The sequence below is a fragment of the Cetorhinus maximus genome, chromosome 14, assembly GCF_964194155.1.
Source record: "Cetorhinus maximus chromosome 14, sCetMax3.hap1.1, whole genome shotgun sequence".
NCBI classification, from domain to species: domain Eukaryota; kingdom Metazoa; phylum Chordata; class Chondrichthyes; order Lamniformes; family Cetorhinidae; genus Cetorhinus; species Cetorhinus maximus.
The window spans coordinates 32,197,388-32,220,415 of NC_135892.1; the positions used below are offsets into that span (position 1 = coordinate 32,197,388).

Here is a 23,028-nt window from a genome sequence, read left to right on the forward strand (position 1 = left end):
CCCCGCCCCCCTCCACCTTAAACCAGCTTATGTTTCACCCCTCTCCTAACTTTACTCAGTTCTGCTGAAGGGTCATGAGGCCTCGAAACATCAACTCTTTTCTTCTCCACCGATGCTGCCAGACCTGCTGAGTTTTTCCAAGTAATTATGATTGTTAGTTGTTCAACTCTTTTGGGGAGAATCTCTGTGAAGCAGCTCAAAAATCCCAACAAGTTATGGCTTGTTGTACATAATGGAATATGTCACTCAATATAATTTCTGCCATACCATGATGCATATTTTCAGGAAATTCAAGCCCATTATGATATGCTAAAAAGATTTAATGCATGTTACTGTACTGTAACTGAAGTTATTTTTATTTGTTTCATGTCACAGGAACCTTTACGCATCTGGCAACAATAATTGCAATGTTTTTATGGCATCCACGACCGGACCAGCTGCCAGTGTATTTTGTGTTTCCTTTTCTTTGGGGAATGGTTGATGCTGTTTGGCAGACACAGACCAATGGTATGTTGACAGTAGTAAGCAACAAGATATTAATTGTTAATTTTGTATTTACATTATAATATTGCATGAATAACTGTAGCAATACTACAAGAAAGATGATGCAATTGAGATCTGATATAAGACTGTATTCTATTTATTTTCCATGGTCCATATAAGTTTAATATTTCCAGTTGGACAAAGCTATGTTATTTAAGAAGCATATCAATATTCATTGTTTACAATAGACATTAAGGAGTGGAAAGTCCTTCGTTCATGGTTTTCATTGTCATAACTGTTAATCACCTTGCCTGACTCTGGAAAAGTGCGCCAGTTCTTCATTTAACAGTGTAATTTTCAATCTTGCTACCTGGGCAAAAATCTGGTGGAACAGATCACCACTTGTTTTAGAACTTATCCGATCTTTATTCTAATTGAAACCAATGGAATAAGGGTTGGATAGGCACTACATCAAGCAGACAATCCACTCCATCAGCTTACAGCCCAGCTAGTGAAGTTAAAAATTGCCCCCAGCTTAAGTGCCAGCTATCATATTTAAATAACTGAACATTAGAAACAGGAGCAGGAGCCTTCTCCACCATTCAACAAGATCATGGCTGATCTTCTACCTCATTCTTTGTCTTGAATATAGTCAACACCACAGCTCCCTGGGATAGGCAGTTCCAAAGATTCACAACCCTTTGAATGAAGAAATTTCTCCTTACCTCAGTCCTAAATGGCTGACACTTTATTTTCAGACTGTGGACGGAATTTTCTCACACCCTGAGTGACTGACTAGGAGATGGGCAGGACAGCAAGATTGCAGGGGAATGTGTTGGTACAAAACACCACCAGCTCGTGAATTTTGCCAGAGGCAGCCGGATAGCTGGGTGAAGACAGCGCTTTTTGGTGGCGGACAGGCAATTGAGCCTAAGGAGCCAACTGCCAAGCATTTTTCCAAGGATTTGAAATTTTATCAGGGGCACACAAGAAGAACAGAGCTTCAGAGCCCCACCATCTATAAGCTCAGCGGCAGGTCAGTGTTGGCTGGAGTTGGCAAGCATAGCGAGCAGCAGCATTCAGTGTGAGGAATGAGAGAGTGAATAAATCACGGGATTGACAAGCTGGAGGCACATTAAAGACATAACAGATTGAATGTTCCCTCCGAGGTGCAAATTGTTTGCAGATTAAGGGGACAGGCCTTGAGAAGTGAGCACTGCAGGTGACAATAGGTCTCATGCACTCCAACTTTGAGACCTCATGAGAAGGAACATGAGAGAGTGAGAGAGGTGCAGTCTCCAGGAAGGACTGCAATACCCAGAGGTGCAGGAGGATCATAATGGTGGAAGTGTCTGTGGATGAGGATGGCGCAAGGGGACACGCAACCAGCCTCATACGCAGAAAACATGACCCACCAGAGAGGCTTTACTGACAGAAGCTCTGCTTCCCGCAGATGTCGGAGGATCAGTGATGCTGAAGACTGCACCTGTCCAGGGAGATGGATCTGAGCCCAATGGGAAGTGAAGTGGTGGGCACCTATTGCCTATGTTGGTGAAGGTCATAGCGGCGCTGAAATTTTACACCTTAGGATCAATGCAGGAACTCCTATGGAGACATCTGTGGAATTTCCCAATCTGTGTCTACATCAAGGTGGTCACAAATATCAGCTTCAAGAGGGCTAACAAATACATATGGTTTCACACTGTTCTGTCCAGTCACACAGACAGGGCTGTAGGATTCAGGCCATTGCTGGATTCTGCAGGTGCAGGGTGTAATTGACTGCACGTATGTGACCATCAAGAATTTCAGGCTAGGCAGCAGCCTTCACCAATAGGAAGTGTTTGCAACTAACAGACAAATGGTCTGTGCAAAGCTCCTGAGAATCTGTCATGACTCCTTTGTTCTAAGGTAGCCCACAGGTGACAAGGGCTATGCACTGAAGACATGGCTCCTTACGCCTATACAAATGCAGAGGAAACATATAGCAGTGACCACATGACAACAAGGGCAACCACTGAGTAGGCCATAGGGTTTCTGAAAACGAGGTTCAGATCCCTGAATAGATCTGGTGGGGCAGTTCCATATGTCTCATCAAGGATCTTGTGTATTTTTGTGATGTGCTGTGCTCTGCACAACCAGGCACAACAGAGGGGAGAACCTTTCGAGGGCAAGGACCTCCTGCAGCATGATGCCTCCTCTTAGGGAGAGGAAGATTTAAGGGAGCTGCAGACCAGGCAGGCAATGACAATGCACCGGGACTACAGGCAGACAATGCTTTACACCATGGAGACTCGCAAGTCACTGATACAGACAAGTTTCTCAACAGCCTTCAATAGACACCTTTGTGGAAAATTAAATCTTCTCCCTCCTATAGCTCTTTTGGCCTTTCCTTGGATACTCTTATTAGGCCTATCATGACAACAAACCAAGGCATGGATACAACATTGACCTCATGCAGCCATCATCTTTCATCACATTTTTTCCAAGAGCATTCTAGCTATTAAGGGTTAGATAGTGCAGAAATAGGTACAGGAATCATTCTGTCGTGCACAGATTACATTTCAGTTCTCACATTTAGGCAACAATGTGACATAAGATAATAAATTATCACCCTGTGATACCGGAGTGCAGCTTGGTGGATTTACGCACGTGCTTGTGGGTGCTCCTCAATTGCACAATTCCCCTAGTGCAAGCAACTGAAACTGATGTGGAGGCAGGCTGCTCTGTTGCTTTTGATGATGGTCTCGAGGGCCTCGACACATGGGGTGGGCGGGGAGGTGTTGGTTTGTGTCTTGCGCCTGTGCACCTCTGTCTTTGTGGCTTGGTGTGGGTGTCACGGTCAGAGAGGCTGAGGCCCCGCCGTCCAAGCCAGGAATGCATTAAAAGGAACTCCCTGCGCTCTCAGGCAGCCACTTCTCTATCCTTTCAGGGCACACTTGTCCCTCCCTGGTCACCTGAGGAAAATGAGCACCTGACAAGGACTCCAGGCCTCTCTTGCCCCTCTCGCCTAGACATTGCCCTCTAGAGCTCCTGGAAGAGGTGATGGTATGCAGGTCAGGTCACATATCTAAAGCGTACACTGGGTGGCATGCTGGATGGGGCTGTCCATGAAAGTCACCACATTCTCAAAGGAGAAGGCCAGGTGCACATATCCCAAAGCCGTGCCTGCACTCATAGCCTGGATGGACTTCATTGTCCACGCATGGGTTCGTAATGCCCTTCGGAGGTCTAACAGATGTCCACACACCTCAAGCTGCAGCTTCACAATTCCCATCTTGCTGATGTCTTTTGATATCATAAACCTGAAGCTTCCAGAGTCTTCATCTTGGGAGTGGCGTTGTTGGAGTTGCACTCATCCAGGCAAGTGGAGGGTATTCCATCACATTCCTGACTTGTGCCTTGTAAATGGTGGACAGGCTTTGGGGGGTCAGGAGGTGAGTTACTCACCACAGAATTCTCAGCCTCTCACCTGCTCTTGTAGCTACAGCATTTATATGGCTACTGCTGTTCAGTTTCTGGTCAACAGTAACCCCCCAGGATGTTGATAGTGGGGGATTCAGCGATGGTAATACCATTGAATGTCAAGGGGCGATGGTTGGAGATCTTGTTGGAGATGGTCATTGCCTGACACTTGTGTGATGCAAATGTTACTTGCCACTTGTCAGCCCAAGCTTGGATATTTATTGTCCAGGTCTTACTGTATTTGGACATGGGCTGCTTCAGTATCTGAGGCATCGCAAATGATTCTAAACATTGCACAATCATCAGTGAACATCCCCATTTCTGACCTTCTGATGGAAGGAAGGTCATTGATGAAGCAGCTGAAGATGGTTGGGCCTAGGACACTACCCTGAGGAACTCCTGCAGTGATCTCCTGCAACTGAGATGATTGACCTCTAACAACCACAACCATGTTCCTTTGTGCTAGGTATGACTCCAACCAGCAGAGAGTTTTCTCCCTGATTCTCACTGACTCCAGTTTTGGTAGAGCTCCTTGATGCCACAGTCAGTCAAATGCTGCTTTGATGTCAAGGGCAGTTGCGCTCTCCTCACCTCTGGAGTTCAGCTCTTTTGTCTAAGGCCGTAATGAAGTCAGGAGCTGAATGGCCCTGGTAGAACCCAAGCTGATTCTCATACACAATCGAATGCCCACCAACATGAGAGTATTTGCGATGGCGGAGGGTCTGGTTAAATGCTGTGATGCTGCCTCCTCAGATGTCGTCTCCTCCTCTGAGGGGTCAAGTTCTTCTGCAGGTATGGCTGCTGCCTCATCTTCTACTTGACCTGTGAAGGAGAAAAGAGTTATATGAGGGATTTGCAGATTCTATCACCTCCTTCTGACTGCCCTTCAATTGGGGCTTCCTTTATTCAGCGCTACAGTTGTTGCTCACCAGAAAGTTTAATGGCCTCTTCTATTAGTTTACTCACTCTCTCATGGCTCCACACCCGCCTCCCAATCAGCAACCCTGGTTTCCCTGCTTCCAGGCTGCCTATCTCTATCACTTCCTCTCTCATTGGAGTCAGCGCCACAAGATACGACACACCTCTTTCAATCCCTCTACTTTCTCTGGTGTTGTGAGCTCTCTTTTGAAAACACAGAATACACATTGTAACTTACCAATCATTGCCACCTACACCCTACATTGGTGGAGGCCTCAATCTCCATCATTGCACCAAAGGGATGGCTGCTGCATTCAGTCCTTCCATACTGGCCGTGCAGTAATGAAATCTGACTGACTAGGGTCCTCCACTGAGAGGCTGCTATGCATCTGGCACTGAATACTGGTGCCTGATGATGGCCAATTACTGAGTGGAGCATCCTCTTCTCACAGTTCATATGCACCTTCTATGACATTCAAGGCTGCAAGCTTAATGTTATGATCTCCACTCACCTTTACTGACCGCATTAGGTCATTGAATTTCTTCCGGAACTGCTACCAGGTCTGTGGGACCACCCCATGGCTGCTAACCTCCTCAGTGATCTCCAATCATACCCTCTTGGACTGCCTTTCTGGCCTCCTCATACTCTCATGAAGATAAAGGACGTCCCTCCGTGCCCTTGCACCTGGAGGAGCACCTCCATGTAACAAAAGCTAACATACCATTGCCTTCCTAATTGCTTTTTGTACCTGCATGTTAACTTTCTGTGATTCATGTACAAAGACATCCATATCATTCTGAATACCTACATTTCATAGTCTCTCCTCCCTCCCAGAAACATGATAGGGTCCCCTTTGTCCTCACTTATCACCCCACCAGCCTCCGCATTCAAAGGATCATCCTCCGCCATTTCCGCCAACTCCAGCATGATGCCACCACCAAACACATCTTCCCTTCACCCCACCTGGCGGCATTCCATAGGGATCATTCCCTCCGGGACACCCTGGTCCACTCCTCCATCACCCCCTACTCCTCAACCCCCACCTATGGCACCTCCCCATGCCCACGCAGAAGATGCAACACCTGCCCCTTCACTTCCTCTCTCCTCATCGTCCAAGGGCCCAAACAAACCTTTCAAGTGAAGCAGCATTTTACTTGCATTTCCCCTAACTTAGTCTACTGCATTCGTTGCTCCCAATGCGGTTTCCTCTACATTGGAGAGACCAAACGCAAACTGGGCGTCCGCTTTGCAGAACACCTGCGGTCTGTCCACAAGAAAGACCCAAACCTCCCTGTCGCTTGCCATTTTAACACTCCACCCTGCTCTCTTGCCCACATGTCTGTCCTTGGCTTGCTGCATTGTTCCAGTGAAGCCCAACGCAAACTGGAGGAACAGCACCTCATCGTCCGACTAGGCACTTTACAGCCTTCCGGACTGAATATTGTATTCAACAACTTTAGATCTTGAACTCCCTCCTCCATCCCCACCCCCTTTCTGTTTCTTCCCCCTCCCTTTTGTTATTTCCAATAATTTATATAGATTTTTCTTTTCCCACCCATTTCCATTATTTTTAAATCTATACCTGTAATGCCCTATCAGTCTTTCCACCCCATCCCCACTAGAGCTGTACCTTGAGTGTCCTGCCATCCATTCTTAATTAGCACATTCTCTTAGATAATATCACCACCTTTAACACGTCTTTGTTCCTTTTGTCTGTGACATCTTTTGATTATCTGCTCCTATCACTGCTTGCTTGTCCCTACAACCACACCCCCCCCAACTTCTCTCTCCTTCCCCCACCCCCCAACTTCTCTCTCCTTCCCCCCCAACTTCTCTCTCCTTCCACCCCCCACAACTTCTCTCTCTCTCTCTCTCTCCCTCCCCCCCCAAACTTCTCTCTCTCTCTCTCTCTCCCTCCCACCCCAACTTCTCTCTCTCTCTCTCTCTCTCTCTCTCTCTCTTCCCCACCCCTCCCACCCCACTAAACCAGCTTATATTTCACCCTTCTCCTGATATTGCTCAGTTCTGTTGAAGGGTCATGAGGACTCGAAACTTCAACTCTTTTCTTATCCGCCGATGCTGCCAGACCTGCTGAGTTTTTCCAGGTAATTCTGTTTTTGTTTCATAGTCTCTCACTATTTAAAAACAATTTTTTTTTTAATTTTCACACCAAATGGGTGATCTCTAAGGAGGAGATGTTTCATGTGCAGATTAGGTACATTCCAACAAAGGAGAAAAGTAAGGGAACAAAAAAAACAGGGTTCTTTGGATGACTAGGGAGATAGTGAATATGATGAAACAAAAAAAGTGGGTGTATGATGTATGTCATGTGAATTCTTCAAGCAAGAACTAGGTCAAGTTGAGCGGGGAAGTGAAGAAATGAATAAGATTGACAAAGAGCAAATGAAAATAGAAGGCAGTTAACATAAAAGGGAACCCAAAGATCTTTTACTGGCATGTAAATAATGAGTGAGTAATAAGAGTTTATTAGTGATCAAAAGGGTGATGTATGTTTAGTGGTGCAGGGTGAGGCTAGATAACTTAATGGGTATCTTGAGGTGGTGTTTACTAAGGAAGAGAATACTGACAAAATTTCAGCAGCAAAGATGGTACGGATAATGGATGAGTGAAAATTGATAGGCAGGATTTACTGGAAAGCCTGACTATGCTTAAGAGTGGATAAGTCACCTGGTTCAGATGGGTTACATCTGTGGTTGCTAAAGCAAGTGGGAGTGGAGATAGTAGAAGGGCTTGTCAGAATCTTCCAATCTTCCCTACATAAAGGGGAGGTGCCATAGGATTGGAGAGCCGCAAACGTGACATCCTTATTCAAGAAAGATTGTAAAGACATTCTAGTAACTAGAGGCCAGTTGGTTTAACATTAGTGGTGGGTAAGGTTTCAGAAACAATAATCAGGGAAAAAAATCAAAAGGCACTTGGAGAGGTTGGAGTTAATTAAGGAGAGCCAGCACAGATTTGTAAAAGGCAGATCGTGCTTAACAAATCTCATTGAATTTTTTTGACAAAGTAACAGAGAAGGTGGATGAAGGGAATGCAGTGGATATTGTCTATATGGATGTTAAGAAAGCATTTGACCAAGTACCACATAAAAGGATGGTTAACAATATTGAGACTCATGAAATAGGAGGGATAAAATATTGGCTTAAGGGCAGAAAACAGCAAGTCGTGGTTTTCACACCAGGGAATAATTAGTGGTGTTCCTCAAGACTCAGTGCTAGGCACATTGCTTATATATATATAAATATATAAAAATTAGTGTTATTGATTTTGATATTGGATTATAGAGTAAAATTTCAAAATTTGACGATGAAACCAAACTTGGAGGAATGGCAAACAGTGAGGATAATGCCAATTGACTGCAAAAAGACAGAAATGCTATCAGAATGACGGGACAAGTGGCAGATGGAATTTAATAGAGAGGTGTGAGGTGATGCATTTTGACAGAAGGGAGAGACAATGTAGACCAAATGGCATAGTTCTAGAGTGCACAGGAACAGAAACTTGGGGGTTTATTTGTATAGATCTTTGAAGGTGGCAGGTTATATTGACAGTAGTTAGCGAAGCATATGGGATCTTGGGCTTCATAAATAGAGGCATTGAATACACAAGCATGGAAGTTATGCTGAACCTTTACAAAGTTTTGGTTAGGCCACAATTAGAGTACTGTCTGGTCGCCACACTTTAGGAAGGATGTGAGACTCATTGAAACGGTGCAGAGGAGATTAACCAGGGTGGTTCCAGGAATGAGAAATTTCAGCTACAAGGTTAAGTCGGAGAAGCTTATGCAGTTCGTCTTACAGCAAAGGAGACTGAGAGGAGATTTGATAGAGGTGTACAAGATTATTACAGGTTTAGATACAGTCAACAAGGAAATTTGTACCCATTAGCTGGTGGGCAAGGACTAGGGGACACAAATTTAAGATTTTCAGCAAGAGATGAAGGGTTGGGTGTGAAGAAGAACTTTTTACATGGCCAAACTGGAACTCACTGCATATAAAAAAGTGGCGGAAGCAGAGACGTTGAATGATTTCAAAAGAATTGGATAGGCATTTGAGGAAAATAAACTTGCAAGGCTATGGGGTTTGGTAGGGGGGACATAGCAATTGAACTATTTGGATTGCTCTACAAAGAGCCAGGATGATTTGATGGGTAGAATAGCTTCCTTTTCTGCTGCAATGACTCAATGACCTTGTCTGTATCCCTCTGCAGCATCTTAACATCCTACTCACTGATTACTATCCCACTTATTGGACAGAATTTTCCCAGAATTGCACAAACTGAGGTAGCGGGCAAGTAAAATGGAGTCCGACCCGCTGATGAAAATGGCTGGTTTTCACACTACCATCCTGAGCCTGCCTCATTATTTATGCATTCCCGGGATCCGTGCCGTTTCCATGGTGAGCAGGCTCTCATTCGCCCACCCGCCATCACCCTGCTGTTGCATCATGCCAGCCGCCATCTTTCAAAAGCAGCCGCCAGCAAAGCGCTCATCACCACCAGCTCACCACCGCTGCCTGGGAGACATGGCCAGCAAAGGCAAAAATATTGCAGCCCCCGCTTCAACAGGTCTCTCGAGCCACTGCTGGATGCCGTGGAGGCCCGACGGGATTCGCTCTACCCTGGCACTGGCCGCAGGATGGGTAGCAATGTCACCAACCCAACTTGGGAGGCCGCAGTGGTCAGCGTGAATGGCCTGCAGAGGAGGACAGCCACCCAGTGCCGCAAAAGGATGAATGATCTCCTCCGTTCCGCCAGAGTAAGTCACTCTTTTCATCACTCCCAACTCTCACACTTACAAACCCATCACACATCCACAGGGCCCTCACCCACTGCCAGTGCACGGGGCATCACCATTTACTCTTTCACACACACCGTCATTGTCCTCATCCCGTCCGTGGGACCACTCACCACCCACACAGGCCAGGCATACTTAGCATCTGGCCTGGCAGGCATCCTGATACACTCTCCCCATCTCTATCCATGCAAGACAAACTGGCTCACAACAGGAGGGAAAGTCACAGACAGGTAGAGGGATGCCGTAGATCAAAGTTCGAACAGAATTTAGAAAACAGAGCCATCCAGCTGGCCGGCGATGACCGGGACCGGTCCTGTGCTGACGGTGAGGTTGGTGCTGCTCTACCAAGTGAGGATCCGGCAGTGCAACATCCATCAGACAACCATGCTGTGAGTGATGTGTCCTGTGTCGCAGGCCCATCTGCCAAACAGCCGACAGAGTCCATGACCCAGGGCCTCCAAGCAAGCTCCGAAGAAACCTCTGAAGAGGAATCTGGAGGCATCCTCCTTGAAGTCCTGTCAGAGCACTCACCCACACCCTCCACCAGCGCAGAGACACACACCTCAGTGGGACCTAGCTTTAGAGTAGCCTCGGGATCACAATCTGGTGAGCACATCGCACTTTGATCCACAGCAGGTGCAGGCAGGGACTTCCCAGGTCCCCGGCACCCAGAGGATTGCTGGAGGCAAGAACGTTGCTGAGTCCGAGTTGGATGACGAGCCTCTGGACTCGATCATGTCACAGTTGCTACAGCTCGGGAACATCGGGAAAGGATGTCTGCTGCACTCCTCAGATTGCAAGGCACAATGGAGGAGTGTGTCTGTCTTCAGGCTGAGGTGATAGCGCCGGCATTGCAATGAACTGAGGTCAACACTGGCAGGATGGCAGCTGCGATGGAGACCTTGGTCCAGGACATTACTCCAGCACTGCTGCGCGGGCTTAACTCCATCACTGATCCCATAGGTGGTCTCCAACAGTCTGTATGCGAGGGGGGTGCTGGGCAGCTCGATCTCACTCCAGCTACCCCTTCCCCTCATGGAGTCAGCCAGGGGCCCTCGGGCATCCATAGGGAGGAGGATCAGCAGGTGCATGCTCTGGGGCCATCCACCTATGCGAATCCTATCTTCCTGTGACCTCAGCAGATCTAGCTTCACAGGCTGAGGAGGGAGTCACTGCCACCCAGCAGGACCCTGAAAGCAGGCTGGGGCCCTCCAAGTCTCGGCCCTCCAGAGGACACCTACCAAAGACATCACAGACAGGGCCTCACAGTCAGCAGGCTGCCTCCACCTCTGCTGTGGATGTCTGGGGAGCACCAAGATGTAGCAACAGGGTTAGGAAAGTAAAAGTAGTTGCACAGCCTGGCCACATGTGTTGATCACTTGTACATACTGTTCACTATTGTCAATAAACTCCTAAAAATGTCACCCCGCCTGTGGCTCCTTGTTCTGATGAGCAGTGTTCTTGTCACTCAGATGTGAAACTTTTCTGCACAAGATAAAGGCAGGTGTCTCATTCCAGGGCCTCTTCCCTGTGCTCTGTGTAGCCTTCAGGCCACAGTGATTGTCCAGCCTCACACTCCCTGAAAACATTACTGATGCCTGCACCTCGGCAGTGTTGGTCATTGCTGCCAGAATGCAGTGGGCAGGTGCCACAGAGTTCTCTCATACTCTGTGTTCTCAGCACTTTTAAGGTGGGGCTGGCCTCCATCACATCAGCATCTGCAATTTGTGTTGCTGTGCACCAGCTCCTGAAGGGCTGAGGTGGTAAAGGCGGAAACAGCATCAGACGCGCCTTAAGTTTCATGTCTGTGTCTCTGAGATGGCCCTGATCATGGAGTGCAAGCAAACTGCACTCGGCCAGACAGGAGTCAGACATTCTCAGAGGCTATGTGAAGTATGGAGTGCTCTCACTGCATGTTGTCATCATCCTCCTGCGATTGAGCGACTATTAGGGCCTCCACTGCAATCTCCATGACAGGAGCATTCTCAGAGTATTGGCGCTGTCATAAGACAGACTGGAGTATAATGTTCACAACTGCGATGTGAGGATCCATGGGAACAGCTCACTGCATGTCGTCATCATCCTCCACAAACCTGGCAGCTATGAGGGCCTCCCGAGTGCGCCTGCCTCATCTAGTCAGTGCGAGAACCTCATCCCCATCATCGTTACTACCGAGGACCCCTTCTCCTTCATCAGAGGAGACGTGCAGCTCCTCCATCTCCTCCTCAGCCAGCTCCCCTCCCCGTTACAACCTAGTGCTGCAAACGGCGCAGCAGCCAATGACGATGTGTGACACCCCCTGTGGACTGTATTGCAGGGCTCCACCAGATCAGTCCAAGCACTGGAACTGCAACTTCAGAATCCTGATGGTCTGCTCCACCAAGTTGCAAGCTGCTGCATGAGCCTCATTATAATGTTGCTCTGCTGCAGTCTGAGGCTGCCGCACAGGTGTCTCAGTCACGGCCTCTGCAGGTAGCCCTTGTCCCGGAGGGGCGATCCCTGTAGCTTCTGTGGGCCCCGGAAGACTGCAGGGATCTGCGAGTGACTCAGGATGTAGGCGTTGTGCACACTCCCTGGAAACCGTGCGCATACCTGCAGGATTCATTTCTGGTGGTCGTGTACCAGCTGCACGTTCAGTGAGTGGAAGCCCTTGCGGTTGATAGAAGTCCACTGAGTGTAGTGATGGAGACCTGAGCGCCACATGAGTGCAGTCAATCACACCCTGCACCTGTGGGGATCCCGAGATCAGGGCGAATCCAATGGCCTTTGCATCCTGGCTGTCCCGAAATGGGCAAAGTTGTGTGCCATGGAGAAGATGGCATCCGTGACCTTTTGGATGCATTTGTGGGTGGTGGATTGTGAAATCCCACAGAGGTCACCTGCAGAGTCCTGAAAGGAGCCACTAGCATAGAAATTGAGCACCGCGATCACTTTCACAGCCACTGGCAGTGGATGCCCTCCATGTCCCCTTGGCGCCAAGTCCTGCAGTAAATGGCAGATGTGAGCCACCAGGTTCCTAGAAATGCGCAGTCGTTGGCGACACTGGGTCTCAGTCATCTGCAGGAATGGCAGGTGGCATCTAAAGACCCTGGGTGTCGCTAGGCGCCAACCTGCCAAGGCTCACTGTTGCTCCTGGGCAGCGTGTCCGGGAGCCCCTGCTGCCCCTTCTTCCTGAGGTTGCTGCTCCTGCCTTTGCGTGGTCAGGTGCCTCAGTTGCTCTCTCCTCCATCTTCTATGATCTCTGTAGGCTATTGGGCATACAGCTAGGTCACCAGGATCCATGATCCTGACGTGGTCCTCCTGCAGCACGAAAGAGAGAGAGAGAGAGAGAGACACGAGGTTATTATGGCTGTACTTAGCACTTATCCTGGCCCTGTGTCACCACCCCATAATGCTTCCCGGAGGGTGCTGGTCACCCCTCGAATGGCCAGAGATGAGTCCGCTGCATAGTTACCCTGTCAACCTGCGACATGGGGACACTGGTCTAAATCAGGATGCTGAGATTGCAAGGGACTGTGAGCGCCTCCAGCAGTGACTGTTACATGGTCAGTGTTGGCGAGGAGATTGTATAATGTGTGCAGTCCAACTGCTCCGCGGTCCAATAAAGTGGTGGCGGACTTGAAGTCTGTGCTGGGGAAGGGGTGCGTGGGGGAGGTTGGCGGAGCATGAGGGGTAAGGTATGCGCTTTGTGGCCCCTTGGTGCCTCTGCATTGGGCAGGCTAGGAGTCTGACCCCAATCATATCACTGTGGCTGCTCCTGATCTGTCTAATTTGCAGAGACGTGGTCAGTTTATACAGGTGTCCCTAATGCATGGCCACTACCCTCGCTTATCCTGCCCCCATCTCGATTGCCTGTGCACAGGGTGCAGTGCCAGGGCAGCACCTGACCCACCACCCCCTCAGCAGTCGAGACCAGACCAAGGCTGGCCAGCCCCCATCTCTTCAGCATGGGTGACCAGTGACGCTGTGCTCCTGAAGGGGTCAGGTGCTGTTGGCTGACAAAGGATCAGGTACTTCTAAAGTTTCATTGCTGCGTCTCTAAGATACGACCCTGATCACAGAGTGCAAGCGAGCTGCCCTCGGCCAGACAGGAGTCAGGCATTCTCAGAGGCAATGTGAAGATAAATGGAGTGTCCTTACTGCATGTCGTCATCATCATCCACAAATCTAGCAGCTATGAGGGCCTCACTGCATCTCCATGACAGGGGCATTATCACAGAAGGTATGTTCTCTGCCATAAGCCAGTCTGGAATCAAACGTTCATAGATGCAATGTAAGGATCCATGGTGTTTCCTCACTGCATGTCGTCATCATCATCCACAAATCTAGCAACTATGAGGGCCTCCTGAGTGCACCTGCTTTGTCTGGCCAGTGTGAGGGCCTCATCACTGCCTTCGAGGACCTTCTCACCTTCATCACTGTCGACGTCCTCCTCATCGGAGGAGACCTCCAGCTCCTGCATCTCCTCCTCAGGCAGCTCCTCTCCACGTTGCAGCCCCAGGTTGTAAAGGGTGCAGCAGGTGACGATGTGTGACACCCTCTGTGGACTATATTATAGGGCTCCACCAGACTGTTCCAGGCATTGGAAGCCCATTTTCAGCATCCCAATGGTTTGCTCCACCAAATTGCAATTCACGGCATGAGCCTCGTTATAGCTTCACTCTGCTGCGGTCTGAGGCCACCACATGGGTGTCATCAGCCGTGTCCTCTGCAGGTAGTCGTTGTCCCAGAGGAGCCATCCCTGCAGTGTCTGTGGACCTTGGAAGACGTCAGGGATCTGTGACCGACTGAGAACATAGGCATTTGTGCACACTCGCTGGAACCGTGCACAGACCTGCAGGATGCATTTGTGGTGGTTGCACATCAGCAAATGGAAGCCTTTGCAGTTGACATATTTGACCGCATATTGCAACGGAGATCTGAGCGTCACATGAGTGCAGTCAATAGCACCCTACACCTGCGGGGAAACCCGAGAACTGGGCAAGTTGAAATGCTTTTGCATCCCGGCTGTCCTTGTCCCAGGCAAAATGCACAAAGTTGTGTGCCCTCACAAAGGTGGCATCCGTGACCTCATGGGTGCACTTGTGGGTGGAGGCTTGTGACATTCCTCAGAGGTCACCTGTGGAGCCCTGAAAGGAACCACTGGCATAGAAATTGAGCCCCGCTGTCACTTTTACAGCCACTGCCAGCGGATGCCCTCCATGTCCCATGGCGCCAAATCTTGCAGTAACTGATAGATGTGACTGACCAGTTCCCTAGACTTGTGCAGTCTTTGGCGACATTGGTTCTCTGTCATCTACAGGAATGAAAGGCGGCATCTACAGACCCTGGGTCTAGCTAGGCGTCGACCAGCAATGGCTCTCTGTGGCTCTTCAGCAGCTTGTGCGGGAGCCCCAGTTGCCCTTTCTGCCAAAGGGTGCTGTTCCTCCCTCTGCACAGCCAGGCGCTTTCTTCTCCATCGTCTTCACTCTCTGTACACCATGAGGCATACAGCTAGTTCACCAGGCTCCAGGATACTGATGTACTCCTCCTGCAAGATGGAAGAGAGAGACACATGAGTTAGCATGGGTGTACCAAGAAACTCTCTTGGTTAAGTCTGAAGGCCCCTTAATGCATCCCGGAGATTGATGGCCACCACTTGGATGGCCAGAGATTAGTGCACTGCATGGCTGCCCGAAACCTCACCTTACTCCGCCCCACTCCACCTGACCGATTGACAGCAGCTTTGCCCATTGGACTGCATGCTGTGCTCTCTGCTCAGGCATTCTCTGAACCCGCGCTGCAAAGATGCACTGTTAGCTTGAACCATGCGGGAGACCGGAATGATAACTTTGCAAGAGACTGTGAGCACCTCCACTAGTGACTGCTCCATGGCCAGCTTTAGCAAGGAGATTGTACAATGTGCCCAGTCGTCCAACTGTTCTGCAGTCCATTAAAACACTCATTTGTTTGCAATCTGTGCCGGAGGGGTGAAAAGCTCTGGAGCACTTGGTGGCAATTTCATGCCTCTGCGTTGCTTGAGTGGGCAGATAAGCTAGAGGCCTGACTCCAATCATCTCAATGTGGTTATGCCTGAACTGTCTCAGCTGCAGAGGAATGGCCACTTTATACAAGGTGTCCCTGACGCGCGGCCGCTTTCCTGGTTCACCCCTCACGTGGTTGTGCACTAGCTGCAACCACAGGGCAGCCTTTGACTCCCCCCACCCCAATACACACCTCAACCTTGAAGTCCAACAGGTGCCCCTCGTGAGTGCACTGCAACATTGCTGTGCACTCACTTCCAAGTTCCCCTCAAAGTGCAGCCCACAAGGTGCACATTTTTTATATGCTGTTGTGAAACATGTCGGCATGATTGGGTGGACGATCCAGCAGGGGCAGTAGGGGGGTGGGAAATGAGTCTGGTGGGCTATCACACAGAATCACAGTGCAGAAGAGGCCCTTTGGCCCATCGAGTCTGCACCGACACCTGAGAAACACCTGACCTGCCTACCTAATCCCATTTACCAGCACTTGGCCCATAGCCTTGAACGTTATGACATGCCAAGTGTTCTTCCAGGTACTTTTTAAAGGATGTGAGGCAATCTGCCTCCACCACCCTCCCAGGCAGCGCATTCCAGACCGTCACCACCCTCTGGGTAAAAAAGTTTTTCCTCACATCCCCCCTAAATCTCCTGCCCCTCACCTTGAACTTATGCCCCCTTGTGATTGACCCTTCAACTAAGGAGAACAGCTGCTTCCTATCCACCCTGTCCATGCCCCTCATAATCTTGTACACCTCGATCAGGTCGCCCCTCAGTCTTCTCTGCTCCAACAAAAACAACCCATGTCTATCCAACCTCTCTTCAGAACTTAAATGTTTCATCCTAGGCAACATCCTGGTGAATCTCCTCTGCACCCCCTCCAGTGCAATCACATCCTTCCTATAATGTGGCGATCAGAACTGCACACAGTACTCCAGCTGTGGCCTCACCAAGGTTCTATACAACTCAACATGCCCTCTCTACTTTTGTAATCTATGCCTCGATTGATAAAGGCAAGTGTCCCATATGCCTTTTTCACCACCTCACTAACATGCCCCTCTGCCTTCAGAGATCTATGGACACACACGCCAAGGTCCCTATGTTCCTCAGAACTTCCTAGTGCTATGCCATTCATTGAATACTTCTTTATCAAATTACTCCTTCCAAAGTGTATCACCTCACACTTTTCAGGGTTAAATTCCATCTGCCACTTATCTGCCCATTTGACCGTCCCATCTATGTCTTCCTGTAGCCCAAGACACTCAACCTCACTGTTAACCATCTGGCCAATCTTTGTGTCATCCGCAAACTTACTAATCCTACCCCCCACATCGTCATCTATGTCGTTTATATAAATGAGAAATAATAGGGGACCGAGCACTGATCCCTGTGGTACGCCACTGGACACTGGCTTCTAGTCACTAAAGCATCCTTCTGTCATCACCCTCTGCCTCCTACAACTAAGCCAATTTTGAATCCACCTTATCGAATTACCCTGTATCCCATGTGCCTTTGCCTTTTTTATAATTCTCCCATGTGGGACCTTGTCAAAGACTTTGCTGAAATCCATATTAACTACATCTACTGCACTACCCTCATCTACACACCTGGTCACCTCCTCAAAAAATTCAATCAAATTTGTTAGGCATGACCTCCCTCTGACAAAGCCATGCTGACTATCCCTGATCAAACCTTGCCTCTCCAAGTGCAGATAGATACACTCCTTCAGAAATTTCTCCAATAGCTACCCTACCACTGACGTGAGACTCACTGGCCTGTAGTTCCCTGGATTATCTCTACAACCCTTCTTAAATAGCGGAACCACATTAGCTGTTCTCCAGTCCTCTGGCATTTCCCCCGTGGCCAGAGAGGAATTAAAAATTTGGGTCAGAGCCCCTGCGATCTCCTCCCTTGCCTCCCTCAGCAGTCTGGGACACAAATCATCCGGACCTGGAGATTTGTCCACTTTTAAGCCTGCCAACACCTCCAATACCTGGTCTAGCCGTATAATGATATGCTAATGTATCACAATGAGGTTCCTGACGTCCAATGGCAGGAAACGAGGCCCACCATCGACGGGCTGAGCAGACGATCGCAAACTGATTTCATGACATCGTGAAACCGATGTTTGGCCTTCTTGCTGTATTGTCCGCTCACACCACTGAACATGCCTGACGCCAGTGGGCACGGTCGATTCCGCCCCATGTCTTTTAATATGCTTCCTCAATCTACCTGAGTTTGTTTTGTTTAGATTTAAGATCCTAGTTTCAGACTTACTTATATGACTTTCAAATGCAATATAAGATTATATGATATTATAGTCACTCTTCCCTCGAGGCCCTTTTACTACAAAGTGCACGGCACAATACTAGATCCAAAATCGCCTGTTCCCTGGTTGGCTCCTTGACATGCCAATCTATAAAACTATCATGTATATTTTTCATGGACTCATTCTCTACAGTATTACTGCAAATTTGATTTGTCCAGTAAATAAGATGATTAAAGGCCCCATGATTACTGTATTACCCTTTTAATATGTGCCTCAATTTTCTGATTTCTACTGCCTTACACTGCAATAACAGTTTGGGGCTTATAGTCAACTTTCACCAATGTATTCTCCCCTGTGGTGTTTCAAAGCCTTACCCAAACTGATTCTACATATTCTTAACATCCTTTCTATCCACCGTTTTATCCTATTCCTTATTATCAGGGACACTTCTCCTTTTATATGTCTTCTGAAAGTTCAATATCCTGAAATATTTAGTTTCCAACCTTAGCCATTCTGCAACTATATCTCCTGAATGGCTATTAGGCCAAACCTATTAATTTCTATCTGTGCTATTATAGGATCATAGAAATGTTACAGCATAGAAAGAGGCCATTCGGCCTGTTGTGTCTGTGACAGCTCTCAGCAAGAGCAACTTACCTTGTCCTATTCCCCCGCCTATTTCCCGTAGCTCTGCAATTTTTTTTCTCTTCAGATAATTATCTAATTTTTTTTTGAAGGCCTCAATTGAATCTGCCTGGCAGTGTGCTCCAGATCCTAACCACTCACTCTGTAAAAGAGGTTTTCCTCATGTCACCATTGCTTCTTTTGCCAGTCACCTTAATTCAGTGCCCTCTGCTCCTTCATCCCCTTTAGAATTGTACCCTTTATTTCATACTGCCTCCTTGTTCTTCCTCCCGAAATGAATCACCTCATACTTCTCTACATTAAATTTCACCTGCCACTTGTCAATCCGTTCCACCAGCCTGTCTCGTTCCACCAGCCCGTCTATGTCCTTTTGAAGTTTAACATCCATCCTTCACCATACTTCCGCACCCCACTATATACCTTACTCCAGTTCAATAAAGATCCATGTAGCACCACTCTCTTTTTCTGTAGCTCAGCTAATTTCATATTCATGTTGCTCCTTTTATTCCACAAACTCTAAATTTGCTGATAGGTCTGTTATGTGGTACTTTATCAAATGCCTTTTGGGAGTCCATGTGCACCTGATCAAGTGCATTACCCTTACCAACTCTTTTTGTTGCCTCATCAAAAAAATTCAAGCAAAAATTCAACAGCGTTCAGTTAATTGAGTTTGAATAGTTAATTTAGTTAATAGGCTCCAATTTTTTTGGTCCAGATCCATTCTTACCCCATTGAAGTTGGCTTTCCCCCAGTTAAAATTATTTTTATTCTCGATTGTTCATTGTCCATTTCCATGGCCAAAAATGGTGGCAACTCCTGCACTGATATCACATGATGCCAGGATTCCCATACTGAATCCCACCCTCGTTATGTAATTGGATAGGCCCCACATCACTTCCATTAATTGGCTGGCCATTGTGTGGTCACCTTTGGCTAGCCACTGGAAACTGACTGGATTACTGCTGACTTCTAGTCCTGCCAGTGGGATCTGCGACACTACAACTAAATTCAGCCCGCTGTTTCTAAAAGCTTCCCCACCACCAAGGTTAAATTGACTGGCCTTCAGTTTCTGTGCTAATCCTTACACCCTCTATTGAACAAGGGTTTAACATTTACAATTCTCCAGTCCTCGGGCACCACCCCTGTATCTAAGGAAGATTGAAAAATTATGGCCAGTGCCTTTGCAATTTCCAACCGTACTTCCTGCAATATCCTTGGATGCTGTCACCCCCAGTCCTCTTTACGTACAGCTAGCCTATCCAAAAACGGCCCCACCTTTCTAAATTTTTAGCCCACCCAGTGTCTCAATTACCTCCCTTTTACTGTGACTTTGCATCTGTCTTTACCAAGGAGGATGCTACCAATGTATTCACTTAATACATCAGCCATGCCCTGTAAATCCCCTTTTAGGTCCCTAATCTGCCCCACTCCTTTTATCATCCTTTTACTATTAATTTCCTATAGAAGTCTTTTGCATTCCTTTCTATGTTAGGTGCCAGTCTCATCTCATACTCTCTCTTTGCATCGCTTATTTGCTTTTTCACTTCATCTTGACTCTATCTCTTTCGTCATTCAGGGAGCTCTGGATTTGTTTGCCCTAACTTTCCCCCTAATAGGTATGTACCTTGATGATACCTGCACTATTTCAACTTTAAAGCCATTACAGCTTTACCTGCAAAACTTTCATTCCAATTTATTTGGCCTAGATCCATTCTCAGCCCATTGTAATTGTTCCTCTCCCAATTAATTGTTTTTACTCTGGATCGCTCCTTGTCCTTTTCAATAGCCAACATAAACCTCATGATACTATAATCATGTTCACCTAAATGTTCTCCTACTGACACTTGATCCTCTCTTAGAGGAGACGTGAACTATGGAAGACCCCTAGTCTTGGGTCATCAACCAAAAAAACAACCAGCCATTCAACATTCCCATTGAAATTCTTTGGCCCTCCTAACTTCCCACAGAAGTGTTAATTAATCACAGCCATTCACAGTATCAATGTCAGAATTTTTTATCCACTTCACATCTCTTAATCTTCTGTAAATAAACACACTAGCAGTAAAAAACTCAAGGAAACAGCAAGTTATTGATAGAGATGTCAATCAAACAGAACTTTCACTCCTCTGCAGCTGGAGAATGCATGGGAGCATGGAAAGGCCATTTGGGATATGAGGGACCATGGGAAGAATGGGAAATACAGGGGCATAGATGGGGCATGTGACACAGGGGCCATGGGAGGTATGAGGGAGCATGCTGGGGGAATAAGGAGATATGAGGGGGCATGGGAATTATGAGTGAACATGGAAGGGGCATGAGGATATGGGGGGCGTGGAAGGGGCAAGAGGGAGCATGTGCGGTAAGTGCTGTGAGTGGAGAAGTATGGGGTGATGAGGGTTTGAGGGGCTGATATTCATCATTACAACTGGGCCGATCTTCCAGTAAACGGGACGGGTGTTCCAGCCTGCTGGCCTCATCATCCACCTACCTCCCTCTGGAGTTGGCAGGCCCAACTCCAACTTGCCCCCACCTCCCCAGAATGAAAATATGGTTGGCAGGGGGCAGTTTTAAAGGAGACAGTTCTGCTGAGGAAGTTTCCCGACTCAACTTTCTTGCCTCCTCCACTAAAATCCAGCCCCTTGTATCCAGGAATGTTTTAACACTCAGAATTGCCCTTCTTCAAGCCAGGTCTCCATTATTGCTACAACATATTTCCACGTGGCTATCTGCGCCTGCACCTCACCAACTTTATTTATCACACACCGTGCATTCACATACATGCACAGTTACCCTAATTTAGAACTTGTTACATTTTCTCTTACTTTGACAGCACCTAATACCTTACTGTTTCCTACTCTAGTGCTAACTACATCTCCCAATTCTCTGCACCTTGGTTTTCCTCTGATATTATCTACTGGATCCCACACGCTTGCCAAGTTAGTTTAAACACTCCCCAATGGCACTAGCAAGGACATTGGTCCTGGCTCTGTTCAGGTGCAATTCGTCTGGCCAGTACAGGTCTCATCTCCCCCAGAATTGGTCCCAATGTTCCAGGAATCCGAAGTCTTCTCTCCTGCACCATCTCTCCAGCCATACCTTCATCTGCACTATCCCCCTATTTCTATACTCATTTTTCTGTGGTACCAGGAATAATCTGGAGATTAGTACCATTGAGGTCTTTGTTGGTTTCTTCCCTAGCTCTCTAAACTCTGCCTGCACGACCACATCCCTCTTTCTACCTATGTTGTTGGTACTGATACGGACCATCACCTCTGGCTGCTCACCCTCGCCCCTCAGTGTTAATTCATTTAATTTATTGCAAATGATTCACGCATTCAGATTTTTCTAATTTTCTAATATCACCTAGTCACTAATTAATACCTTTGTTACTCTCACTGTCTCTTCCTGGCCCACTCTGCTTATTTTTAACCCCCCAAAAAATGCTCTGCTCTTGAACCTGGACATTTCTCTTGCTGTTTTTGAATTTGAAAATAAGATGGATTTGAAAATATCTTCCACAGGATAAAGGCAGATGTTTGACTTAATCATTGTCCTTTCTCCTTCAAGCCCTTTATGGAGTTCTATTTCTGGAGAACAAAGAAGCAGCATTTGCCAATTACCGGCTGTGGGAATCTGTGGGATTTGTTACAGCATTTGCCTATGCAAACTTTTTGTGCATAAAGATCAAGTTGATTATTTTGGTGATCGTCCTAATACTGGGCATGGTGTTGTATGGAATTGTGGAATACATTGAATACATTCGAGCTAACGATGAAAGTTCTCAAAGTTCTCATTCTATTTCAAAAATAATACACGATGAGCACCCGGAAACTAAAAAGCAAGGGGAAGTGGAAGAGGAAGTGAAAGAAGAAACAGAAACCACAGATGTAAAATCCATTGATGAAAATGATGCTGAAAAGTAAAATACATCTTTGAGACAATGTTATAAAATCTGTATTTTCATTGATTTCTACAGACACTTCAGCAAATGACAGCATCAAAGATTAATTATCCACTTTCAAATGTATTGCTTTTTATTAAAAAATTATAATTAAAAAATTTATTAAAATTAAAATATGATTTTCTAAAGATTATATTAACTTTAGAAAGACCAGAATTGTCTTCTGTAATATTCTAATTTAATTAGATAATGTAATTGAACTGTAACATTATATTGCAGTGTATGTGCTATAAAGTCCTTAAGGATATAAGTAAATCCATGATTTGGCAGCGAATACAGATCTTAGTTCATAGGATATTTAAGCTGTTTAATGAAACTCTTATCACAAGTAAATGTGTTGAGGAAAGTTTCCAAACTCTAACACAAGAATCTGAGGGGATTTTGCGGCAGCTTGGACTGCAACACTCCATGCAGAGTTTTTAAATATCTGCCACTTTTAATCCATAAGCTTGT

At 47.1% G+C, this 23,028-nt stretch overlaps 1 protein-coding gene across 2 annotated transcripts in view; it reads left to right on the plus strand.

Moving 5' to 3' along the window:
- unc93a (unc-93 homolog A) overlaps window positions 1-22,603 on the plus strand; it is a 119,971-nt gene extending 97,368 nt beyond the window's left edge. Inside the window, exons 7-9 of one of the 2 annotated variants that reach the window (XM_078556755.1) lie at window positions 376-507; window positions 20,191-20,230; window positions 22,182-22,486. In XM_078556755.1, coding sequence (XP_078412881.1) covers window positions 376-507; window positions 20,191-20,230; window positions 22,182-22,368 — 359 coding nt within the window. In that variant the 3' untranslated portion in view covers window positions 22,369-22,486. Of the gene's footprint in view, window positions 1-375; window positions 508-20,190; window positions 20,231-22,181 lie in introns of both variants that reach the window. The other variant, XM_078556754.1, reaches the window with a different exon arrangement.
- Window positions 22,604-23,028: the final 425 nt, after the last annotated feature.